Source organism: Carassius auratus, chromosome 8 (genome assembly GCF_003368295.1).
Source record: "Carassius auratus strain Wakin chromosome 8, ASM336829v1, whole genome shotgun sequence".
In the NCBI taxonomy this organism is placed as follows: Eukaryota; Metazoa; Chordata; class Actinopteri; order Cypriniformes; family Cyprinidae; genus Carassius; species Carassius auratus.
In genome coordinates this window covers 3,398,045-3,424,006 of record NC_039250.1, presented here as the reverse complement: position 1 = coordinate 3,424,006, position 25,962 = coordinate 3,398,045, and the positions used below count along the sequence as shown (strand labels likewise).

At 34.4% G+C, this 25,962-nt stretch overlaps 1 protein-coding gene across 1 annotated transcript in view; it reads left to right on the top strand.

Moving 5' to 3' along the window:
- The window catches only part of kcnd1 (potassium voltage-gated channel, Shal-related subfamily, member 1), a 60,844-nt gene that overhangs the window by 31,703 nt on the left and 3,179 nt on the right, over window positions 1–25,962 (top strand). Inside the window, exons 3-5 of the mRNA XM_026269106.1 lie at window positions 15,478–15,640; window positions 16,854–16,937; window positions 25,846–25,938. Of these exons, the coding sequence (XP_026124891.1) occupies window positions 15,478–15,640; window positions 16,854–16,937; window positions 25,846–25,938 (340 nt within the window). The remainder of the gene's footprint in view (window positions 1–15,477; window positions 15,641–16,853; window positions 16,938–25,845; window positions 25,939–25,962) is intronic.

Here is a 25,962-nt window from a genome sequence, read left to right as displayed (position 1 = left end):
GTAAATCAACTAGCAGTCATCAGAGTATTAGTATGTCTGCTACTGTATATATATATATATATATATATATATATATATATATATATATATATATATATATATATATATGCTAACACTTTATTTTGATGGTCAACCAACAGATCAACTGACTATAAGTGTCTTTGAAAGTACATCAGCTTATTCTACCATACTAGATTACCATTCTTGAGCATACTAATACTCTAATGAGAGTTGTAGTAGCAAAGTTGCTTTTAGTCGATTGATTAAGGGAACTATCAAAATAAAATGTAACCATATAAAACATTGCTTTTTTTCAGTTGGAGTATTAAGCTCACATCAATTAATTAACATTAGCTCCACTGGAAACACTCAAATAACACTCAACATCTAACCACTCACAAGCTGTAGTAAGATAATGTGCAGATCTTAAATAAATAATGTGTTCATTGTGTGTTATAAATAATCATACTCTTAAACTTATAACCACAAATACGTAAGTACTATGATGTATTATAATTGTTGTTATTATTCATGAGTTGATATATTATATAATAAGGCTTTTTATAATGCATTATGCATTCATTGTAATGGCTTAAGAATACCCATAAAATATATTATGAAGACAGGCTTCATAGAAAGTGTTACCCAATCTCTTTCTAGGAATTGAAATGCTTTCTCTGAAACTTTAAAGTCTGTCCACTAGTGATCATATGTGGATATATTTGTGTCAGCTCAGCTATTTGACGAGGAGATATTGATTTCTTGTCTGACCTCGGTTGAATGAGAAATGAAATGACAAAAAAGAAATTGCACATCAAAGAGGGTGGAGTTTTAGAAAACACCCACCAATTGCGTACTGGTCATGGAACAATGGAAGCTCAAAGGTGTTTATGAGCCAAAACAAACTCCCTCAGAAAGTTTGCTTTGGTCAGATGTTTCGAACTGCTGAAACGAACTCAAAATGAACTTAATTTAGACCTGACGTTAATATCAGACCTGACATCAAATCCGTTTGTTCTTCGATTTTGTTTGAAGTAAATAGGGGCTTTTATGCTACAGACTTCCATTCATTTGCTTCATTTGATCTCAAATGCCTTACCACCATACATGCACAAATCAGGCAACCAACTTGAATTAATTTACACACACCATTGTATTGCAGACAACATTTTGGTAGAACCCATACATATCTTTGACAATTTCTTCATTACATTAAACAACATTTTGCTGTCTGTATGCCACCAACCCCTATACCGGTTACTTTTAGATGAACCCTATGATCCCTTTTTACCCTCCCATCTTTCCTCTTTAGTATCCTCCTCTCTTCCCATACCTACCCATTTCTTGTCTCTGGATGTGTGTGCAGCAACTGACACTCAGTATTGTGTGTCAAAATCCGTATTGTATCTGATCAGTATTGAAGAGTCAATTTAAATTTTTACTCAAAATGCGATATTCGCAGGGCTATTAGGTCATGTTGTCTACCTTTTTTGCAGAATTAGATACATCCGCTCAACCAATCACAGTGTACCAATACACTTACAGACAACAGTAACAACCAATCACAGCGCACCATTTCACACACTCAAGACAGTAACGGCAGTACTTTGAATACACCTGGCATACTAGTTTGCCTCATATACTTTGTAGTTTGTGATAAACAAGGGCTGCATGATAAATCGCATGTGATTGTCATGCGCATCTCATCAGTAAAGCAGATGTTTTATTCAGACGCATTTAATACACAGAGCCATAGATCACTGACAAGCTACACTAATATTGCGTTCATTAGATGAATCACATTCGATTATGAACGCCATATTTCGTAGCTTGTCAAGTGTTTTTATTAATGTCATCTATGTTTTTGTTAATACAGCACATAGCACTAGTCAACTAAATAAATGTATCATGGCAAAGATGAATGCACTTTTGGAAGTTAAATGTAAGGGAAATGTGATCTTGAAATTTCTGTGGTCTAATGTGATGTTTTTCATGTTCTTTGTTTATGATGAAATTAGATTTTATTGCTGTAATTAATTTATAACATTAACAAGATTGAGTTGAATTCATTTTGGAAAATGACTGATGAATGTATTTTTAGTACACTGCCTGTATAAAGGATTAGTATTGACCAAGTTCAGAGGCTGTCATATGTCGATTAACTTACTATTTTGTGTATTTTCATTAGTTTCGATATGAAAAATAACTTTCATATTGATTCAATGGGGATTTATTTTTAAATAAATCTTTGAAAATCGAAACCTTTATTTAAATTTTTAATGTTTTTATAACCTAAAGATGCTCTGTGAAAATTTGAAACAGAAAATAATGGTTTTCATCTTGACACTTTCTTGGTAAAAAATCCAAATGGATTTATTGCATTTTGGAACTCTTCATATATATACATATATATATATATATATATATATATATATATATATATATATATATATATATATATATATATATACACATATACACATATATATATATATATATATATATATATATATATATATATATATATATATATATATATATATATATGAGACATTCCTGTTGATCAAAGCCGGATATATTGTGTGCGTTTCTCTTCTGTTCTGAAATGAGTAATTAATTTGTGCGGTAGACAAGAAACATGAGGCTTAGTTGCCAAGGCTGCGCGGTCCAAGAGGGTGGATGATAAATATAGCTCTCAGTCCAATAGGGATGACATCTGACCCCAAACACTTGGCTCATCCCGCTCAGCCTTGCCGAACAGCGCTGAATAGCTAGCTAATTGAATGTTAACAGTGGCTTTTCACACCAGCAAGGCCAGGGAGCTAAACCTGAAGCATGCAGAGAAAAATGGATTGGTTTAATGTTATCTCCTCGAGGGTGTTTTTACCGTCACACTCGACTGATGTAATCCAGTGTTTGGTTTCCTTTCTTCGAGAGCCAAAATTGGAAATGAAAGTGCAAAATAATCATGTGATTAAGAGTCTTTTTTTGTTGTTTTTTTACCAGCGCTGCTTCCTCAAAATATCATATTTATATAATCAGCATATTTTATTCTGAACGTATTGCGCGTTCACACTTTTGGTGTTAAAGTAATCGTGGGTGTTTTACCAGATGGTCTTTAATCTGGTGCTGCACATTGTACTTTGGTACTTTGTAGGATGCAGAAAATGGTAATGCTGGCATCACTATTGCTATGAAAAAAGCTCTTTATAATTCATACATATATACATTATACATATTATTATTTAACTTATGTGTAAAATCATATATCTATATCTATCTATCTATCTGACTATACATATACACTCACCCAAAGGATTATTAGGGACACCATACTAATACTGTGTTTGACCCCCGTTCACCTTCAGAACTGCCTTAATTCTACGTGGCATTGATTCAACAAGGTGCTGAAAGAATTCTTTAGAAATGTTGGTCCATATTGATAGGATAGCATCTTGCAGTTGATGGAGATTTGTGGGATGCACATCCAGAGCACGAAGCTCCCGTTCCACCACATCCCAAAGATGCTCTATTGGGTTGAGATCTGGTGACTGTGGGGGCCATTTTAGTTCAGTGAACTCATTGTCATGTTCAAGAAACCAATTTGAAATGATTCGAGCTTTGTGACATGGTGCATTATCCTGCTGGAAGTAGCCATCAGAGGATGGGTTCATGGTGGTCATAAAGGGATGGACATGGTCAGAAACAATGCAATTTAAATGATGCCCACTTGGCACTAAGGGGCATAAAGTGTGCCAAGAAAACATCCCCCACACCATTACACCACCACCAGCAGCCTGCACAGTGGTAACAAGTCATGATGGATCCATGTTCTCATTCTGTTTACGCCAAATTCTGACTCTACCATCTGAATGTCTCAACAGAAATCGAGACTCATCAGAACAGGCAATATTTTTCCAGTCTTCAACTGTCCAATTTTGCTGAGCTCGTGGAAATTGTAGCCTCTTTTTCCTATTTGTAGTGGAGATGAGTGGTACCCGGTGGGGTCTTCTGCTGTTGTAGCCCATCCTCCTCAAGGTTGTGCGTGTTGTGGCTTCACAAATTTTTTTCCTGCATACCTCGGTTGTAACGAGTGGTTATTTCAGTCAAAGTTGCTCTTCTATAAGCTTGAATCAGTTGACCCATTCTACTCTGACCTCTAACATCAACAATGCCCACAGGATTGCCGCATACTGGATGTTTTTCCCTTTTCACACCATTCTTTGTAAACCCTAGAAATGGTTGTGCGTTAAAATCCCAGTAACTCAAAATTGCTTAAATCACCTTTCTTTCCCATTCTGAAATTCAGTTTGGAGTTCAGGAGATTGTCTTGACCAGGACCACACCCCTAAATGCATTGAAGCAACTGCCATGTGATTGGCTGATTAGATAATTGCCTTAATGAGAAATTGAACAGGTGTTCCTAATAATCATATATATGTATATATGTATATATATATATATACTTTATGTTTGTGTGTATATTTGAATACTTGTATGTTTGTAAGTTCATATTGTTTGCGTTGTCATGAATTATGCGTAACTCCCTCTCATTAATGGTTTCTGTGAGCTTCTGTGCAATGTTGACAGCAGGTAGTCTCCATGGCATGATATTGGTGCATAACACCCTTGATTTCAGCTCCCATAATTCACTGATGTAGTGAGCCATTATTGTTATATATGGATCCAAGACGTTTTTGCCTTTCATTTCATATATACATATACAGAGGGTAAAATAAGTATTGAACACATCACCTTTTTTCTCAGTAAATATATTTCTTAAGGTGCTGTTGACATGAGGTGCAGAAAGGCATGGAAAGCCAAGACACCAGCAGAAATCTATCAGTAATTAGAAAGCAATCCTTCCCCTTGTCAGTGGAAATTAATATTAGTTGATTCAGTCCCAACTGATGGCCTATAAAAAGGTGTCTCATTACCAAGGTGTCACACAAGAAACATCTCATGATGGGTAAAAGCAAGGAGTTCTCTGAAGACCTCCACAACCTTATTGTGGCAAAACATACTGATGGTATTGGTTAAAGAATGATTTCTAAAATTCTGAATGTTCCTTTGACCACTGTTGGGCCATAATCTGGAAGTGGAAATAACACCATTTCACCATAAACCAGCCACAGTCAGGTGGTCCTCGCAATATTTCTAACAGAGGAGTAAAAATGATTATCAGAAGAGTTGTCCAACACTCAACTGCCGTGGCATGTCTGCATGCTCACCACACATGACTCCTTTGCTGAAGAAAAAGCATACTGAAGCCCATTTTAAGTTTGCTGCACAACATTTAGAGAAGACTGTAAAATACTGGGAGAATATAGTCTGGTCAGATGAGACCAAACTTGAACTCTTTGGATACTATAATACTCATCATGTTTGGTGGTCAAATGGCACTGTACATCACCTGAAAAACACCATACCAACAGTGAAGTTTGGAGCTGGGAACATCATGTTTTTTCACCATATGGAACTGCCAAACTACATATAACTTACATTCTTGATAAAAAATCTGTTGCCATCTAACAGGACGATGAAGATGAAATGACTTTGGACATTTCAGCAGGACTCAGTTGGTTTCAGAGAAAAAAAAATAAAGCTGCTAGAATGGCCCAGCCAATCATCTGACTTGAAATCAATAGAAAATCTATGGAAAGAACTAAAGATCAAAGTTCAAGAGTGGGAAGAGTCCCACAGAACCTTTTTCAAAACATCAAGATTTGAAGACTTGTGCAAGAATGAGCTAAAATCACACCTGAGCAATGCATGCCACAAGTTTCTCCATTTAGTAGGGGTCTTGAAGCTGTCATTATCAACAAAGGCTTTTGTACAAAGTATTGAATACATTGAATACAAGTGTTTTCAGTACTTTTTCTCTGTGACATTCCATTTTATTACACACAACATAATGTCTGAACTTATTTATATAGTTTTCTTTATATGTATGGATTACTTGGTTTGTTACTGAGATCTGATGAAAATGTCACGTCAACAGCACATTTAGAAATATATTTACTAGGAAAATGGTGACGTTCAATACTTATTTTACCCACTGTATACACACACACACACACACACACACACACACACACACACACACACATATATATATATATATATATATATATATATATATATATATATATATATATATATATATATATATATATATATATATATATATATATGGGCTGTCAGTTTACAATGTTAACTTGATTAATTAGTTTAAAAAATTTAACACAAAAATAGCATTAAATTATATTTTGCATGTATTTTCACAGCCATATATAATTTGCAGTTAAATAGATAAATTTATGACATATGTCATTAATTTAATAATAAAAAAGTAATTGACTGACAGCCCTAATACACACACATACACACACACATAATTATATAAATATATATAATATATAATATTTATTTTTACACACAACCAATCCATCCAGGCAGCTGATCCAAGAAACTCCAGATTTTCAGCCCATGCTTTATTTTGTTCTGTTTATGTCTACTTTTGGATACAAGCATAATGGCATATACACATGTGAACATTGAAGCAGTTGGATGTTCACCATTTTTCTTGTTTAATGTTCTCATTCAGCCTGCATCAGCGTGACTCTGGGCACAAACTCGTAAATCTGGAGCCGAATGTGAGATACGTGGACACAATCGCTTAGATTTCTCTGTATTCTGTGGGAAGAAATAAATCACTCTTGGCACAGCCAAATGCACTCAGCCAGAAACAGTTCCAGAACGATCATCAAGCCACTATCAGAGACCCAGAACACCCACCCTATCATTACCACAAAGAATTACAGTGTTGGAGTCAGTGCGCCTCCAGGACATCACAATTGTGAGGTTAACCCACATAGACCAACTGTTTTGTACTTCTTAGCTTGAACTACCTGACAAAATTTGGGACATGCTTGACTAAATTGAGGCTTTTTGTGGTCTTAAAGAAAAGCCTATGCTCATGCTTATGTCTATGTTTGAATTTCCTGATCCTTTGCATTTTGCTTTGTAAAGGGAAATGGCCACATGAGCACAGCAATTCCTTATATTTCATAAACTATAAAAATACACAAGTTAGACTAGATAAGTAAAAACATCCAACAAGTTGCCGGCACACATGAATGGAAGCTATTTCCACTTCAGAGTAAATAAAAACAACAAAGAAGAGGGAGAGAGAAAGGGATTTATTTTATTAATTTATTTTAATTTATGAGATTTAAAGACATCGTGAGTTAAGATTTATATATGTCTTAGTTGGAATTTTTTTTTTTTTTTTTTTTTTGAGTTTCACAATAAGAAATAATTATATTTGTGAGAGATGAAGTCGTACCGTAAGCTATAAAGTCACATTGTGTGAGATTTGAATCAAGTCACATTATAAAACAGAATTGTGATTGTGAGATATGAAGTCACTTTGTGTGAGATTTAAGTCCCAATTGTGATATGTAAAGTCTTAATTATTAGAAATAAAGTTGCAATTGTTATAAATAAGATTTAGATAAGATAACTCTCAATTATAGGATCTTAAGTCCTAATAGATAAATGAGAATATATATATATATATATATATATATATTTTTTTTATGTTGGGAGTGGGCTGTTTAAATTAGTTTAAAAAGCATCCTAATTAAATTAGTCTATGGGCTGTGTATGTGTTTACATAATATTCATTATTCATGATGCAATAATCCAGTCAATATCCTTGACTGGTTCTTACTCTAGACTTGGTTCCTAAAATATAATTTCTTTTCTCCGAATTATATATACCGATGCGGTTACATGGCTTAAATAATCATACAGACAATAGCTACATGATATAGCGCAGAACACTCGATCATCTCAGGTTTATCCAAAGGTAATGGCGATCTGTACTAGCGGTGAATGATACACAGGCTCTATGAGCATTTAGCATGCTCACAGTAACCAGGTGTTGCTAAGCTGGGATGATTAATGATATTAACACACTATGTGGAAACTTCAGCACCTCATTTAATTTTCAGCACGCCCTGACAGTTGCCCATTCATAATTGAAGTAATTACTTAAATGTGATTAAATCTGAGGGGGAAGGATTTGGGAGATCGGCCTTTGAACAGGGAACTTTTGGCATGTCAAGTGGCAGTTTTGGACATGTCAGTTGCTTAGCAAGAGCCTGTCAGCTGGAGAAGACTTGTGCTTGATAATATGGACTGTCAGGCGTAATCGTTGGCCGAGTCAAAACACATTCATTTCTGTTTTGTACGGTTTAGCTGTCAGGCCCGACGGCTGATGTATTCAGTCGTGAAGTGTGCTAAATGAACTGTTATGTTTAATCAGAGAGTGTTTCAGAGTTTATGGTACATGCACATCCTGCAAACGCCGAGTTTGTAATTGTAGGCGGACGCCTCGTGAATATTTTATGTACAATTAAAATGTATGTGTCAGGCTTACATGGTCTGTGCTTTGTCTACACGGGCGTTATCTTGCTGAGCAAAACTTGTTGTGCGGCTGCCATCATATTCATTACTTGATGTTTTTAAATTGCCTAGGTAACAAAACATCAAAGTTTGCATTAACTTGTTGTGCTTGTAAGACTTAACTGAAATCTTTAAGATTGGGTTCCAGTGGTTAGGAAATACCAAATAAATGCTATTAATTAAATAATCCATGCTTATGCTAAATTGTTTTCACAATATTTATTTTTCACAATAGTTTTCACAAAAATGTAAACCTACATAACACGTTTTAACACTGATAGTAATACAAATGTTTCTTGAGCACCAAATCAGCATATTAGAATGATTTCTGAAGGATCATGTGACTCTGAATTTAGATTTTTTTATTGTTATTATTATTATTATTATTATTATTATTATTATTTTTATTATTATTTAGTGTATTCTCTGTATAATGGCTTAAAATATATACAATATATAAGTATGTTATATATAGACATTCAGATTATTATTATTATTGTTTTAATTTGTTCAAATTTTGTGAAAAATGTAAAATGTGATTAAGTAAAACGATAATGCAATAATCAGAATGCATATTTTTATATATAATAGTAGTGTTTTGGAGAGTCTTAAAATCTTAACATGCACATATATTTGTTCCCTGTTATCTGTATGTGGGGAAAACTCTTGTGCAATGACAGCAAAATTTAAATCAGATACTTCCAGGACTGAATGTGCAAGCCATTGAGATGAATGGTTTGCACCCCCCCCCCCCTTTTTAATCTATTCAAAGTCATACTTTTTGCTATGTACTTAATAATAGCTGACACTTCAATTACGAATTAAGTAGAAAACGTAATATTGACATGTCCACTGTTAGCTTTGCTTGAATTTTAAGCTTTAGATGTCTGCTGTCAGAGAATTTGCATACTGTCAGAACGTTGATTCCATCAGTAGCACAGCTGAATGCAATGTGAATGCAATCAGAGGTGTGTTTGTCTTGAGACTTGTGTGCAGACACAGACTAGCTACAGAGGGAATGTGAAGACAGGGCCAAATGAGAGTTTTAAAAAAGACGGAGATTGATGATAAATGAAATGTAAAAAAAAAAAAAAAAAACATAAAAAAAAACTAAATGGCACGGCTGGAATCCATGAAGCTGTGTTTCCACATGTAATCTATGCTTGAGCCTCCTCGATTTCCACCAGCAGATAAAAACCACCCATTCACCAGTTAACCCTTGACCTCCCACTGCTGGTCAGGTATATGTTTGTGCATGTTCAGAGTAGCATACTACCATTCTGAAGTATGTATTCTGTGCATATTGTTCAAATGTTTGGTTTGCTTGAAATATATACTATATTTGAAATGTATAGAGCACCGAATATACATATACAAAACATATATTTTTTTCAGAGGTTGTCATGGAAATTAAACGACATTAGACATCGTTGGTTTAAAGATACTCAACATTTTTTTGCTTGCGTTATATTGCACTGGTAGTTGTCATGAATATCAACTCCTAGTGGAATTAATGCATCACCATGCAAAAACAAACTTTCAGTCAGAGACTGAAATGCACAATTTGTTATTCGCAATCATGATTAAGGTGAGATAAGCTCTTAAAAATAATGCGTTCAAAGGGGTTTTTTCGCAGCTGCACCAATGAAGAACCATTTCAGTTCCCCTAAGAACCTTTCAGTGGTCGGTTCTTGAATGATTTTTAAAGTAAATTTTAAAAATGTGAAATGATATGGTTCCATTGATGTTAAAGGTTCTTTATGGAACCATCAATTCCAATAAAGAACCTTTAATTTAATTAAAGAGTGTAAAGGAACAATTTTGTGGTTTCACAACAAGCCTTTCAGTGACCAGTTCTCAAAAGTACCATATTTCTTAGTGTAAAGAACATTTTAATGATCTTCGTAACCTTTTTTCCACTATAAGAAACTTTTGTCCAGTGGAAAGGTTCCATGGATGTAAATGTTCTTCATGGAACCATCAATGGCAAAAAAGAGCCCTTATTTTTCAGAGTGTGCTGTTTTTTTTAATAACACGTATGCAGTATGTAGATACTGTACCATGCAGCAAGCAGTACATCAGCTGGTATTTCAGCACATTGCCCTTGTGTGTTACGCCATGATGGTGTTCTCTTGATGCTGTGAAGGACTTCAGGATGACATGCTCCTAATTGCGATTGTGCAACCGCTTCTATTCATAGCTGAGTTTTGCCGAGTTTAAAGTGATGTCATGTTTCAAGGCCGGGGAAACAGGATTCGCAGGGAAAGACATGTTTGAGGAAGCTGTATTTTGGGCTCTGTAAGTTCTGTCCTCCTGTACCTAATCATCCCTTTATCTCCAGCAAGATTTCCGTGAGAGAGAGAGAGTGAGAGAGACAGAGAGAGAGAGAGAGAGAGTGAGAGAGTAAGCATGATGTCCCAGCACTGGCGCCTCAGGAAGGGAGGAAAAACTCAGCATCAGCAGTCATGAAAACAACTGTTTGCTGTTTTCCCTCTGATCCTTTCCATGCTGTCGCCAATTAATATTCCGTCCCATTTCTGCTCAATGTTCTCCGTGAACTTCTGACAAACCTCCTTGACCCCTTTCCAGACCGGCATCTAGGCCAGGCAGCCTCGTTCTTGCCCAGGGGACGTCTGTCTAAGACTTTCTATTATGGGAAAATTAAAGGGATAGTGAGCTCTCCTGGATAATGCCTGAACGATATGCATGAATTGACACTGCATAATAAAAAATACGATGCGGCCTTGTTACATTACCTGTCCTTTTCGGAGCTACTTTTACTGTTTATGTAGCAGTTTTATGTTTCAAAGTTATCAGCATCCACCTCATGTAGGTAATGATGTTTTTGCTCTTGCAAAGGTTATTTTTTTCCTCCTCACTAACTGCTGATCTCTGCTTTATAGCTGAATAACAATAGTAGACAACAGAATGAATGTTCAGAGATCAAGAAAACGAAGAATCATTGGAGAGATAATAGGCATTGTCATTGTACAAATCTATATCTGCTTCTTGCCCTCCTTGTGCACCCGGGGCCATCTGCCGATGCCAGAATTTGGACGTTTACCAGTTGGAAACAAGATTAAGGGGCCAGGCCGATGTAGATTAGTCCCAGGAGTGTAGTGTGTGAGGGCCTGAAAAATGAGGAATGCTGGAATGTGTCAATAAAACATAATTGTGAGTCCTGGTCTGATTTTGGTGACAGGCCTGGATGTGACTGCTTTTACTGGAATCTTTCCAAAGAGATTGTTCCTGATCTCTGGAGAGACTGTAAAGAACATGTCCACATGGATATGGCATATGATTACTGCTGTTTAGAAGGGAGATATTGTAGATTGTATTGTATTGGATATTTTGTAGTCTGTAATAGCACTTAAAGGAATAAAAATACTAATTCTGCCATGATTTAATGACTCATGTCATTTGACTTCAGTGTTGCTTTTCTTCTGTGAAGGAAATGTTTTGGTCTTGGAATTTACTTGGTTTATTTAACAAAAGACGCATGAGAACTGATGTCTTTTGGCTTTTTTTAAATTGAAGTGTGAGAGAAATGTTTGTTTTTCTAAGTTATAAATAAACATAATTAGTAAAACAAAATGTCACATTTTAATTAAATTTAATAAAGGTTCTTTTATAAAAAAATTTATTAATAATTTATGCATTGTTTAATATATTTAAATGCAATCCCTATTAAAACATGGCAATGGAAAACGATTACAAGGGTGGGTGAAATACTTTTTTCAGTGCTTTTCATTAATTGTTTTACACTATCCTTCTTCTGTAAAGCACTAAAGGGCATTTTTGGTCCCGGAGATTCTTTGCTTTGTTTGCAAAATTATTTATGAGAGAATATTTTTTTCTATGAATAAAAATAATTACTCATATTTATTTTAAGTAACAATTCATTTAAATACATATTTATTAACAATTTATTTTTTATGATATTATATTTAAATGGATCTCCTTATAAGACATGGTGATTGAAAAAAAAAAAAAAAATTAATGAGGGGAAAATACATTTAGTCCCTTTGCTAATGATTTGCATTCCCCCAAGTAATTTTGCATTCACCTTTATTTTACTTCTGTGCAACACAAACAAAAATGTTTTGGTTCATGCAACAAAAGTGGATGGTTCATTTTTTTATTTATTTGGTGGTTATGGTAATTGGTGACATGACATATTCAGCGATTTTTTTTTTTTTTATTTAACAAAGGCTTGAATGAGATTTATGAATGAAAAAAGGTTTTTAAGCAATAAATAAGCATTATTAGTAGCATAAAGGTTAAAATTGTATTTAATTTATCATTTTAATTAATTAATTTATTATTTGTTCATAATTTTGCATATTCATACAGTACCCTTAAAGAGACATGAAGATAGAATATATATATATGGGAGGAAAAAAATATATTTTGTGTTCCCCTATGAAACTTTGCATTTGCAAAAAACTCAAAAGTATTGCAAACAGGGTCAACATTTCTCTGGAAAATGCAAACATTTTGTATTGTTCACACAATAATAATAATAAAAAAAATTCCCTTAGAGCTCATATTTCTTACCCATCACCTTGTCCCTTGGCTGCTTTGTATTTTTATAATATTGTATATAATTAGTTTTACTGAAAAACCTGTATTAGAGAAATTACATTTCTTTGAATTGCAGTTCAGTAAACTCTTTTTCCTGTTATTCAAATCTTTTTCCTGTTATTCAAATTTAAATTCCCACTCATTGAATGAAAGAGAATACGTTCTTAAATTCAGAATTGTACCTGATTCTGCTGACCACACATCTTAACCATGGTCAAATCTCTATAATGCACAACCCTGAGTGTCTTATATAGCATTCCTGTTGCTCAAAGAGTAGATCACTGTGCTAGCAACATCAAGGTTACGGGTTTGATTCCCAGGGAATGCTTGAACTGATAAAATATATAGTTTGACTGTAGTAGTGCAAGTCACTTCAGCTAAAACCTTACTTATGTCACAACTCCAAAAAAATGTATCCGAGTTTTGATTTGCATGTACTGTCTGTATTATTGAAGAAAAGTGTTCAGACAGTTTCGTTCTGGTGATGCTGTAGACAGGATATAAGTGCAGAACATCAACACCGCTGTAAAAACAAATATTGGTTTAATTTACGCCACCTGCAGATCGGTCTTCTGTGAAGGGATGGAACATGATGTGAATATGAATGTGCCGTATGATGATTGCGTTCTCTCTCTCTCTCTCACTCTTTTGTTGTGTTGTTGTCAGCGACTGATCCAAAATGCAGAGTACACCTCAGAGAAATATTTATCGCACCAGGACCCTTTCAGAAACATCAGAAAATTACATTTCAAAAGTATTGCTATTTGCTTGTAAAGCTGTGAATAATTGTGCTATGGCCGTTTCATTCCCCACCATCCAAAAACTGTATGCAGCTATGGATTTTATAGTTTTTTTTGTTGTTGTTTTTTTTCATATTTTTTGCTTGTTTGAGTTATAAAAAAGTTTGATGCACCTTGCTATAAAAAATACAAAACTTTCAGCTTTCAGAACTTGCTTAATCCAGAATGAGTACTTATTGAATGACTTGATTTGATTTTAACTGAAAAGTTAGGTGGTTTAATTATAAGTCATACATGACTAAGTAAAATTAAGTCATTAATAAAAAGAGCTAGCTTAAATTTTATTTCAGAAAGTAATGAGTAAAGTTTTAATGTAGTAGGTGAAGCAGTAGGATTTATTTTAAGGTTAGGGTTTTTAATTGATTGTATATAACACATCCTGAAAATAGACACTTTATTATTTTTGATGTATGTATGTCTAAGAACGAATTTAGTCTAGTCTTTAATTTTAATGAAAATGTAAATTATAATTTCATATATATATATATATATATATATATATATATATATATATATATATATATATATATATTTTAAATATTTTCCCATTAAAATGTTGTTCAATATTTTAGTAAACAATTTAAGTAAATAATATTTACTGAAATATTGTATATTATTGTATATATATATATATATATATATATATATATATATATATATATATATATGTGTGTGTGTGTGTGTGTGTGTGTGTGTGTAAACAGGAATTTCATCTTTGAACACTAGTAATGTTCTAATGAATTCTGTTTAATTTAAGCTCTTTATTCAGTCATTAAATTTCCATTTGTCATTGACTTTCTAAATGTTATTTTGAGTAAATTTACTTGTATTTTTCTTTATATTGCATATTAATAATAGTATGAATAGTATGGTATAATGTAATTATCCAATAGTAATCCAAACAGATCAAATAATAGACAAGAATGTAAAAAAAAATCACAGTTGTTTGAAATGCAAAGTCAAACTGAGTGCATTGTAGAATATATATGTAGAATATATAGAATATTTTAGAATATAGTATTTCACAGTGTGCTCTGGTTGTAAACTGTATACCTTTGCAAATGTCATCCAGGAATTGCATGCATACAGAAAATGTGTATATTGTACACAGTATGCATACTGTAAAAAATCATATGAATAATATCATAAACAAACATACCTATAGTGTTACATCTTAACCATGACAACTCCTCAAAATGAATTAACCCTCATGCAGTGTGTAGGAGGACAGCGCTGATTATGGCTGCTGCAGTGCTGCGGTGTGTGTGAGTGTTTATGAGAAGCACATCACTTTAATAGCATTCTGCAATTCTATGATGGTATATTTTGCTATTAAACATGGGTAATGGGATGTGTTAGGGGTCTTTTAGAGCCCCAGGGGTCTCAGAGATGAGCTTTGGAGCCTTGCGAATTGAAATATGCATGCACTTTTATAAACTCATTTACACAATTACATTAAATGTGACTGCAAAATAGATTCTAAGCAAGCATTTATCATTAAATAAGCGTAATTATATTTACACAAATTGCCATTGTCTTCTACACACACACACACACACATAGCAAGCACACAAACAAATAGAGTTGTTAAGTGTTTGACTGACGTTGCTGTTTGTTGCAGGTATGGAGACATGGTTCCAAACACCATCGCTGGAAAGATCTTCGGCTCTATCTGCTCTCTCAGTGGCGTGCTGGTTATCGCCCTTCCTGTACCCGTCATCGTGTCCAACTTCAGCCGAATCTACCATCAGAACCAGAGAGCGGACAAGATGCGAGCCCAGCAGGTACTACATGACCGCTTCATCTCAGTCTAGATTTGTTCTGGATATTATTTTGGTTTTAAGAACTAATTCCTCCACAATTAAGTTTTTGCAAAATAGGTTTTTCAATTAGAAATATATGATAGAGTTGGATGTAGGCCTGTCGCAATAATCAGTATATCGACTTATCACGCTATATATATATATATATATATATATATATATATATATATATATATATATATATATATATATATATATATATATGACCTCAATAATTTTTGTTGATGCAATATGTCACTCATTATATTTTTTATAATAACATTCACTAATGACACCATGTTTTTTACATTCCACTTGCCGCGGTGTCTTTTGCAGCTTATCGTATATAATGTGGTGTAGTCATGAGGTGCTAGTTCAAACAATTATTAAAACTTATCATGACATCCCTAGTTGAATGCTATGCCAAATCAAGAATGTGATTGGATGCTGTATTGACTGGATTACGACGTAGTGAGCGGAGGCAGAAATCCGAAACAACAATGGAAAAAATGAATATTTGCAAAAGCCTAGAAACATTATCTGGTTTAAACTGGTTTCATAGTGTTTTGATGCACTGGACTATGCTGAGTTTAACCAGTTAAAAGTTCACCCCAAAATAAAAATTCTGTTAGAATTTACACATCCTCAAGTTTTTCCAGACCTGTATTAGTTTAATTCTTTTACTTACCACAAAAGAAAGTTGTTCTTATTTGTGGGAAGTGGTGGCCTAGTGGTTAGAGAGTTTTACTCCTAACCCTAGGGTTGTGGTTTCGAATCTCAGGCCGGCAATAACACGACTTAGGTGCCCTTGAGCAAGGCACCGAACCCCCAACTGCTCCCCGGGTGCCGCAGCATAAATGTCTGCCCACTGCTCCGGGTGTGTGTTCACAGTGTGTGTGTGTGTTCACTGCTCTGTGTGTGTGCACTTCGGATGGGTTAAATGCAGAGCACGAATTTTGAGTATGGGTCACCATACTTGGCTGAATCTTTTGTGCTTAAAATAAACTTATACTGGTTTGGAACAACTTGAGGATGAGTAAATTATAACAGAATAAAAATTTTGGCCAAAAGGCCAAAAATAACAGTAACTGTATAGATATTTCATAACTAAACAGTCTTACTGGCATCATTGCAGTTGTGTGTGAAAAAAAGTGCTGACAGTATCGATTCAGATAAATTCTCTTCTGTTTTATAGAAAGTCAGACTGGCCAGGATTCGCTTGGCCAAGAAGGGAACCACCAACGCCTTCCTACAATACAAAGAAGAAGGAGGATTTCAGGTGAGATTTTTTTTTCATGAGTAGTCTACAAACAGTGTAACCATGTACTCGCCCCCATGTTGCTCCTTCGAGTTATGACTGCCTTGCTTCAAAATAAAAGAGGAATTTTTGAGGACAGCAGTGGTCAGGAACTGTCATGCTCCAAAAAGGGGCAAAATACGTAGTACATATAATCCATGTTACTAGTGGCTTTGAGGACACACTAAAAATTATTTGAACTTCTCAAATTTTATTTGTGTGTATGCAGACTTCATGCACACTGTCATTCAAAAGCTTGGGTCAGTAAGTTTCTAATGCTTCTGAAAGTCTCGGATGCTTGCACAAATGCTCTTTTATGCTGCATTTATTTGATTAAAAAAATACAGTAAAATGGCAGCAATATTGTAAAATGTTATGATTTATAATAACTCTTTTCTATTTGAATATATTATAAAATTGAATTCGTTCATGTGATGCCAAACTGAATTTTCAACTTCATTACTCCAGTGTTCAATGTCACATGATCCCATCAGGAATCATTCTAATATATAGATTTGATCATCGAGGAACATTTACTATAATTATTATTGTTATTATTATTATTGTTGTTGATCACAGGTGTGATGCTTGATATTTTTGATGAATGGAAATTTGAAACCAAAATTATTTGTAACTTTGGGACTTTTGATTCATTTAATGGATTCCTGCTGAATAAAACAAATCCGACTCAAAACCTATGCACTAAAATAAAAAAAATTAAATAAAAAAAAATGCATAATTTACATCAAATCAAGCTTGTAAAATAAACAGGCAAAGTTTGAATAAAGGTTTAGTCTGTTCTCAACACAAGGTTATCCCATATCTTCAGAAGACTTTAATTATAGCACAAAAATCATGTGAATTTAATTTTATGATACTTTTTATGCTTGTTGACCTTTTTGGAGCTTCTGATTAAAATTCTTCAGAATGTCTCTTTTCTGTAAGAAAGGAAGTCATGCGAGTTTGGTACAATAGGAGGGTGAGTAAATGATAACAGAACTTTGCTTTTGCTGTGAACTATATTGAATTGATCTGAAGAACAACAGTCTGGCTCGCTGAGCACATCCAAGAAGAACTAGTTTTTGACTGTGTTTGCCTGACATCAAATCATTAAAAGATACACAGAGATATATGGAGATATAGACGGTAATATTTGTGTGTATTCTGGGAAGTTGTATTGTTGAAAGAATCGTTAAGTGTTCTCTCAACTACAGTCAGTATTGTGTCTGCTTACATAGAGTGTAATAGATGCTGCAATGATTCTCCAGCAGAAATGTTTGATATTGTATCTTCCATAATAAGATGGATTTCGGTTTAGAGGCTAACAGTATCATCTCGTCTGACAGCAAATTTAAAAATGAAAAATCTCACAACATTTCATGCATATTACTGGCAAAGCTGTAATGTGCATACATACATTTTGCTCCGTATACTCAAAAGGATAGTTCACCTGAAGATACTAATTTTGTCATTATCTATTTGTGTTCCACAGAAAGAAAGTAAGTCAGGTACCGTGTATGTATGTATATATGTATATGTATGCATGTATATATATAGTTTTTTTTTTCATGTTGATTCAAAACTGACTTTCTTTCCATGGAACACGAATTAAGATTTTGTGTGTGGGTGTGTGTGTGTGTGTTTGGGGCCCAAAATTCTTAAAAATATATTTTTTGTGTATGTGTTCTAAAGAAAAAATTTCATTATTACTGTAGACATCCACTTTCACTACATGCAATTATGACTCTTTGTGGAACATAAAAGAAGATATTTTGAAAAAAGTTTTTTTCGTCCATACATTGAAAGTCAATGGGGACCAGTGTTGATACACTCCAAATTTCCATATGTGTTGTAGTTTTTGTTTTTGTTTTGCTTTGTTTTGTGTGTTCTGCATAAAAATGAATAATGTACTGTAGTTTGTAGTGACAATACAATGCAACGAAGGTGAAAGGGGTTTAATGTTGTTTACACACCCTAATATACCCAGATTTTCACCCACTTTGCTTGGAAAAATAAAGTCCTACAGCTTTGAAAAAGCATGAGGGTAAATTTATTTTCATTCTGTTTATAAATTGCCATAGCTCAGTCATCTTTAATTCATCAAAATGTATTTGTCCATTAATAATCTGAAACATTCACAGCTCAGAACTGCAACACAAATCTGATTCCTCAGATCTTAAAAGCATAAAACTATAAAAGTTTAATACAACACATTAAATTACAGTAGAACCCAGCAACAAGAAAAAGCTCCAGCTCCAGCATCAAAGTATTCATATTCACAGCATGACACAGAGGGTCATTAAAGCTTAACACAGCAGCTCGTAAAAAGTACAGTATATTATTCAGCTGCCAGCGTGCTGCTAAGCACAGAACAGATTTCTGAGATATTAACGATCATATGGTCTTTCCGATCTCATCAGACAGTGTTACAGTACATGTAAAGGTCAGTCATTTGGCCTCTGAGAATGCATCAGTCCCACAGGGTCCTTGTAATAACAGCTTTTTCATATGGCCACTGACATTCAGAGTCAGCTAAACGTGTTTGAGGGCTGTGCCCAGGGCGCCTCGTCCTTGCTGTGAGGAAATAGCAATTAACAACAGGGAATGAAAGGCAGGTGATGCCGGACAGATGGGATGCACGGCAGTAATTACAGAGAACCTTTAAGGTGAGTCGGTTCACTTGATGCTTATCTTGGTAATAACCCCCAGGCATTTTTTGTCAAGGGGTCAGGTTCAGGTTAGTACAGTTCAGTTAGCCTCCTGCTGGTAGATGCCGTAACTACACCATCTGGAGACCTGTAAGAACTGGAGATCTAGGAAAATGTAGCTTTGTCCTGGTTCTCCTTCCTGGGTAGTTTACATCATGAAGTAATTTATCACAGAATGATTCAGCAGTTTGAAAAGTATTTCAACAGGTTTTCTTTCTCCTTCCGGCATGTGGGTACGCTATGAGAAAATGAAAATTCTGTCATCATTTACCCACCCTTATGTCATTGAGAGAACTTCATGACTTACTTTCTTCTGCTGAACACAAATGAATTTATTTTTTAAGAATGCCATTTCAGTTAACTTCCATAGTATTTTTGGTTCATATGGTGAGCCAAAACTGTTGCCAACATACTGCAAAATATCTTTTGTGTTAATGTATGCATTTATTTTCTTCTGCTGAGGACAGAAGAGGATATTTTGAAGAATGTTGATAATCAATCAGTTTTGGTTCCCATTGACTTTCATAGTATTTTCTTGCCCATACAATGGAAGTGAATGGGAATAACAACTGTTTGGTTACCAACATTCTACAAAATATCCTCTGAATTTATTTATTTCCACCTAACACAAAATATATTTTGAAGAATTTAAATAGCCAAATAGTTTTGGTTCCCATTGGGTTCCATAATATATATATATATATATATATATATATATATATATATATATATATATATATATATATATATATATATATATATATGTATGTATGTATTTATTAAGTCAATGGGAGCCAAAATCAATGGGAACCAAAGTTGTTAAGTTACCAACACTCTTCAGAATATCTTATTTTGTGTTCCTGTATGCAATTCTTTTTTTCCAAAAAGTTTCAGCTCCCATTGTCATCCAAAGTATTTGGAAAAAACAATCAGTTGACGTAGTATACTGTATTATACTGTAGTATACCATGTATACATAGTATTTTTTGTCAATACAATGGAATTTAAAGGGAACCACAAAAGTTTATTCTTCAAAATATCTTATTTTGTGTTCTATGCTTATTTGTTTTGTTTTTTAAATCCGGATATTTTGAAGAATGTTGGTAACCAAATCATTTTGGTTCTCATTGCATAGTATTTTACAAAGGATGTCAATGGGAACTGAAACTGAAACCAACATTCTTCATTCTTCAATGTTTTTTTTATGTTCCAAAAAAGAAAAAAAAAGACTTTCTTCCTTTTGTGGAACACAAGGTTTGGAATGACACGAGTGTGAGTAAATGATGGCAGAATTTTCATTTTGGGGTTTACTATCCCCTTAAAATCCTCAAATGGGATTTTCTCATCTGCATTAAGTGATATTAAGTACAAGGTTTATTCCAATAGAAACAATCTCTTGCCCTTTTCCAATCACTGCCTTTGAGGAAGCCCTGCTTATCATTATTCTGCAGTAATTGCCATCCCGGGGAAAACAAACCTGTTTAAATATCTGTGTCTCTCTGTGGTTTATGTAATTATTGCACTCGTTGCAGTTCCTCTTGCTCCAGGGTGTGTTTCCTGTGCTTGTCGTTGATCGTGTTGCTCTTGTAATACATTCTGAATATAGAGTCTACTTCACAGTTAAGAGTGGAAAATGAAGATACACTGTGTAAATAACAGTGTATGGTTTTTCCAATTTGTTAAACATAAATCCAAAGTTACTTAAAGAATACGAAAGAATAAGAGCAAACCTTATGATTAGCCTATGCTTTCTGAAGAAATTATGGTGAATGATAATGCAGACATGCCAGCATGATGCTAAGGTGTTCTGGGTTGTTGTTAGGGTGTTGCTAGGCTCATGTCATTTAGTCAAAGTGTGTTGGATTGTATGTTTTATCACTTGCCGTGCAAACCGTGTAGCACTGTAAACATCTTTCCTTACTTAGTATTTAATCATGTGTTCCAGTACACATATTTAAACATTCTTAAATGAAAATATATTTATGTAAAATAACCTTTAAAGTTTAACCTAAAAAGTACTATTTTACTTACTTAGCACCCATTCATAATCAATTTAAAGGTCTCTTAAAGCTGCAGTCGGTAACTTTTGATGCTCTAGCGGTTAATAAACAGAACTGCTTGCGTCTTGCGGAAGAACATCGTAGCCGGAGCTACTTCTCTCTGTTTATGTCTATGAAGAATCACAAAGGTACTGGGTTCCTCCGCCGCGGTACCCCCGAAGCAATCTAAAATAGTCTGAATATAAACACTGATAGATGTACCCTAGTGATTCAGGACAAGCCAAAAACACGGTTTGGAAAATGGATTCATGGTGTACTCACTTATTATATACATTTTTCTACATTTTGAATTCAAACAAAGTTACGGACCGCAGCTCTGATTGGTTGATTTCTTACCGGGAGCGGTCGGTAACTGCAGATGGCAATAGGACCACTGGGAAGGAGCTGGAGGAGCTTGAATTTTTTCACAGATTATCTGTCTCATATTCTACTGTCAGGACATAATGGCAGGTTTAACAAATATGTAAAAAATATATTTTTACAAAAGTTACCTACTGCAGCTTTAAGATTAAAGGGATAGTTGACCCAAAAAAGAAAGTTCTGTCATTATTTACTCACCCTCATTGTGTTCCAGTTGTGTAGGACTTTATCTTCTTTGCCATAAAATGAAAGTGAATGTTGACCGCTACTGTCAGATAGCTAAGCTAGATAATTTATTTTATGTTCTTCTGTTTCTTAAAAGCTGGATTTACAGCTTGCAGGATTTTTTGAAGTGTGTGTTTGTGGTGTGTCGGTCTTGAAATCGTATCAGCCGCAGACTCGTGGCCTGTCAGTTTATCAGATCATAACTGCAGGGATTAAAGCAGCGCTCTATTCCATCAACACACCTTTTCCCACTGCTGAAATCCATCTTCACCACGCTGGAAAAGTAGCTGTATTCAGAGCGTCTTTACTAATGCAGCAGGTAGAGTTCTCCGGAATCTTCTCAGGTTGTGAAACCCACAATAATCCAATATTTACAATCCCCGAGTGAGAGGGGTATTTTTTTTCAGCGTGGATCTATAAACCCATTACTAACAGGCCTGCAGTGCTATTTATAAACCAGACGAAGGCTTTTTTCAACTCTGCAGCCTGTTCTGGCTTTGAATTTCTACTTGGGTCTTACTTTTGTCTCTGCACAATGTTATTCACCACTCAAGAGTCTGTGCGAGTCTTGTCCTTTGATGAAAGGTCAATAGTAAAAGTTTATGTGGTGTATGTATAAATAACCCGTTATAAATAAGTTATAATTGTAAGTAAGTGGCACTACATTTAATAGTGTATTTCAATAATAATAACAATAATATATTGTCGGAAATGTTCAAAAGAATTTAAAATAAAATTATACATCAAAATAACTTCATTCAAAATACAGCATTTTAAGTGTGGTTAAGACATTATAAATTAATATAAAATTATTAATAAAATACATACAGCAACAGCAACAATAATAGTTTATTTATTTTTAAGTAAATTATAATTGCCTTAGGAATCACCACTAAATATAATTTTGTATATAATAAGTAGTACGATTTATTATGATTATTATTAGTATTTTTTTGTTAATCATAATTATACTTGCATTATTAAGCACCACTAAATATAAGTATTATATTTACTTTAATAATAATACATTTTAAAGAGTAAACGTATTTAATTTAATCCTGTATTTAAGTTAACTCATCTGACTTTACCTAGAAGAAAATTCGGAAAAATTTCAGCATTGTAATCATCTTTTTAAAAAAAGTTTGTGTTATGATTTACAAAAGCCAGTGACCTGCTGGATTTCTTGATCTTATCTAACCTTGGAGCTTTTCGGAGTACTGCACTGTGATGCATAGGTTTTTTTTTTTTTTTTTTTACACCAGTACATTCTGCATAGAATGCTAATCACAGGTAGTTCTGTCATCCAAAGGCTGTATCTCTTGTCTCCACTGAGAAAATTGTGTCGTTAATGTGACTTCCCTATCAGCGCTTTTTTAACAATGGAATTGTCAGTGATTGATGGTTTAATACCCTCTGAGGTTTCTCCACAGGGAGGCAAATCTCTTCTCCTGATGGAGTGTTCGGGAAGAGAGTATTGCTGCCTGTGGATTTGACTGAAATGTATTTATTTGGGATTTATTGCTGGCGTACCTGTGATTGGGTGGCAGGGAAATTCACTTTGGGTTCCTCGGCCAAACAGGAACTAGATTAAGACAAATTGAGATTCTTTAATTTTCTCTTTTCGTGCCGCACCAAAGGACGTATCGCATTGTTACGAGTCAAGATAACATAGTGGATCCTTTATTGAAACAGCTCTCTAGAATTTGTTTGCTTACACACTTGTGCTTTGGGGCGTTTTTAAATCTAGTTCCCGTGTTGAATTAGATGGGAGTGAAATGCTTTGTATTATGTTCCTGGTTGTCTCGGTTCTGGTGGGCCACAAACGGATTGAGAAGTTTAAGTTTTTCTATCTGAGAAGAGGAATTGCCTTTTTCTCCCACTCGCGTCCTACGTGATCAAACTTTCTGGAATGTTTTCGCCGACGTAGCTGTGTCATGCCATTCTACTTGGGACTTTTAGTTTTTGCAAAAACAAGTCTAATTGTGCTTAGGTCCAGGTATTGGTGATCTTATCTGCCCAGACTCTCTCAGTCATCCTTGGTTTCGGCTGACGGGGCATTTCCTGCGTGGAGGACAGCGCCGTCCTTGCTCCTTCCCGGCTGTCAGAGCCGCTCCGAACAGCCTGTCCTCTGTTTTCTCGATAAGATCGGCTGCTTTAAAGGCCTCCGATGGGCTGCATCTAGATGCGATAAACCACCTTGCCTTGAGCTACAAAGTGCTCAGGGGCCAGATGATATCGGGAGGCATAAAAGGGAGACGCTGGGACTGATGTTTTCTTGAGAGACTTGTTCTTCAGGACACAACATCCTTGTGTGTGATTGTTTTACAACCAGAGGTTAAAAAGGTTACCGGATACGTGTGTGTGGCATCAGGGACAGCGGTCTGTCTCGAGAGGTAGATGAGTGGTGAAGCAAGGTCAAATCACAGGTGACATGAGGACAATGATGTTTTTAACCCTCAGTGAGCCAGTGCCATGTTGAAAGCAGTTAAATAATGAATCAGGAATCATGGTATTAAAGTGCACAGAAACGGCTGCTCTCATTCTGAAATGTATCATAGCAACAAATTTGGCAGGAACAGAAATTAAATCTCCCAGCATGCCAAAGTCAAAAAACATGGTCACTGCTTACTACATTGCTGACTGTTTTGGATCATATTTAGCAGTCTTTCATGTACATATTTGGTCTGTATTATTATTATTTTTTTTACTGTAGTTATAGAAAAAAATATATATATATTTATTATATTGTGTGTTGTTTAATATCTAATTAAAAAAACAATGGCCAAGTTACAGATAAAAGAAAGTAACTACACTCAGAATATTACCAAAGCTTTCTGTCATATAAATGTTCTTTTGAACTTATATTAAAATACATATTTATATAGAATACAATAAGACTATAATGTGTATATATATATATATATATATATATATATATATATGAAGTACAGAGTACAGGATTGATATTAATAAAAACAATCATCATAATGCATTATTATTATGTGCCAGTTGCTATGGTAAGTATATCAGATTAATATTAATTATACATTATTTTAACTTTTTAGTGTTATTTCTTATTATAATACGGCACTTGCCTTAGTATGTAAATAAATAAAATATTGTTCTCGCTCCCTCTCTGTCTCTCTCTAGATACATCAACATATTTTTGAACATTTATATCTATACAGAATTTAGCTTGAATTTGAGGACAAAATTGTTTTGTGGAATTAATCAATATAATGAGTAAATAGCAATATTTTTGTAGATTATACATATAAGGAGGATATATATATATATATATCCAGGCATTCTACATTGGAGATGACAGTTGACAAAAGTGAACTTTTGTTCTTTAACAAAAATAAACCTGAAGTCATGCTGATGTTAACATCCTCTGAAGGCTTTAAATAATCGTGGTCTCTTTAAATAGATTTGTGTTCACTTTAGATTGATGTTTTAAGGTGAGTTGCTGGTATCTAAAAACGTGGTTTTTATGGATCGTCTTAAATAAACTCTTGTGGTGTTTTTATCTCTCAGGGTCGAGGCAGTGACAACGCTGTGTGTCTGAAGAACAGATCTTCCTTTGAGCACCAGCACCATCACCTGCTGCATTGTCTGGAAAAGACTACAGTAAGTGCAGCTCAGTCTGTCACT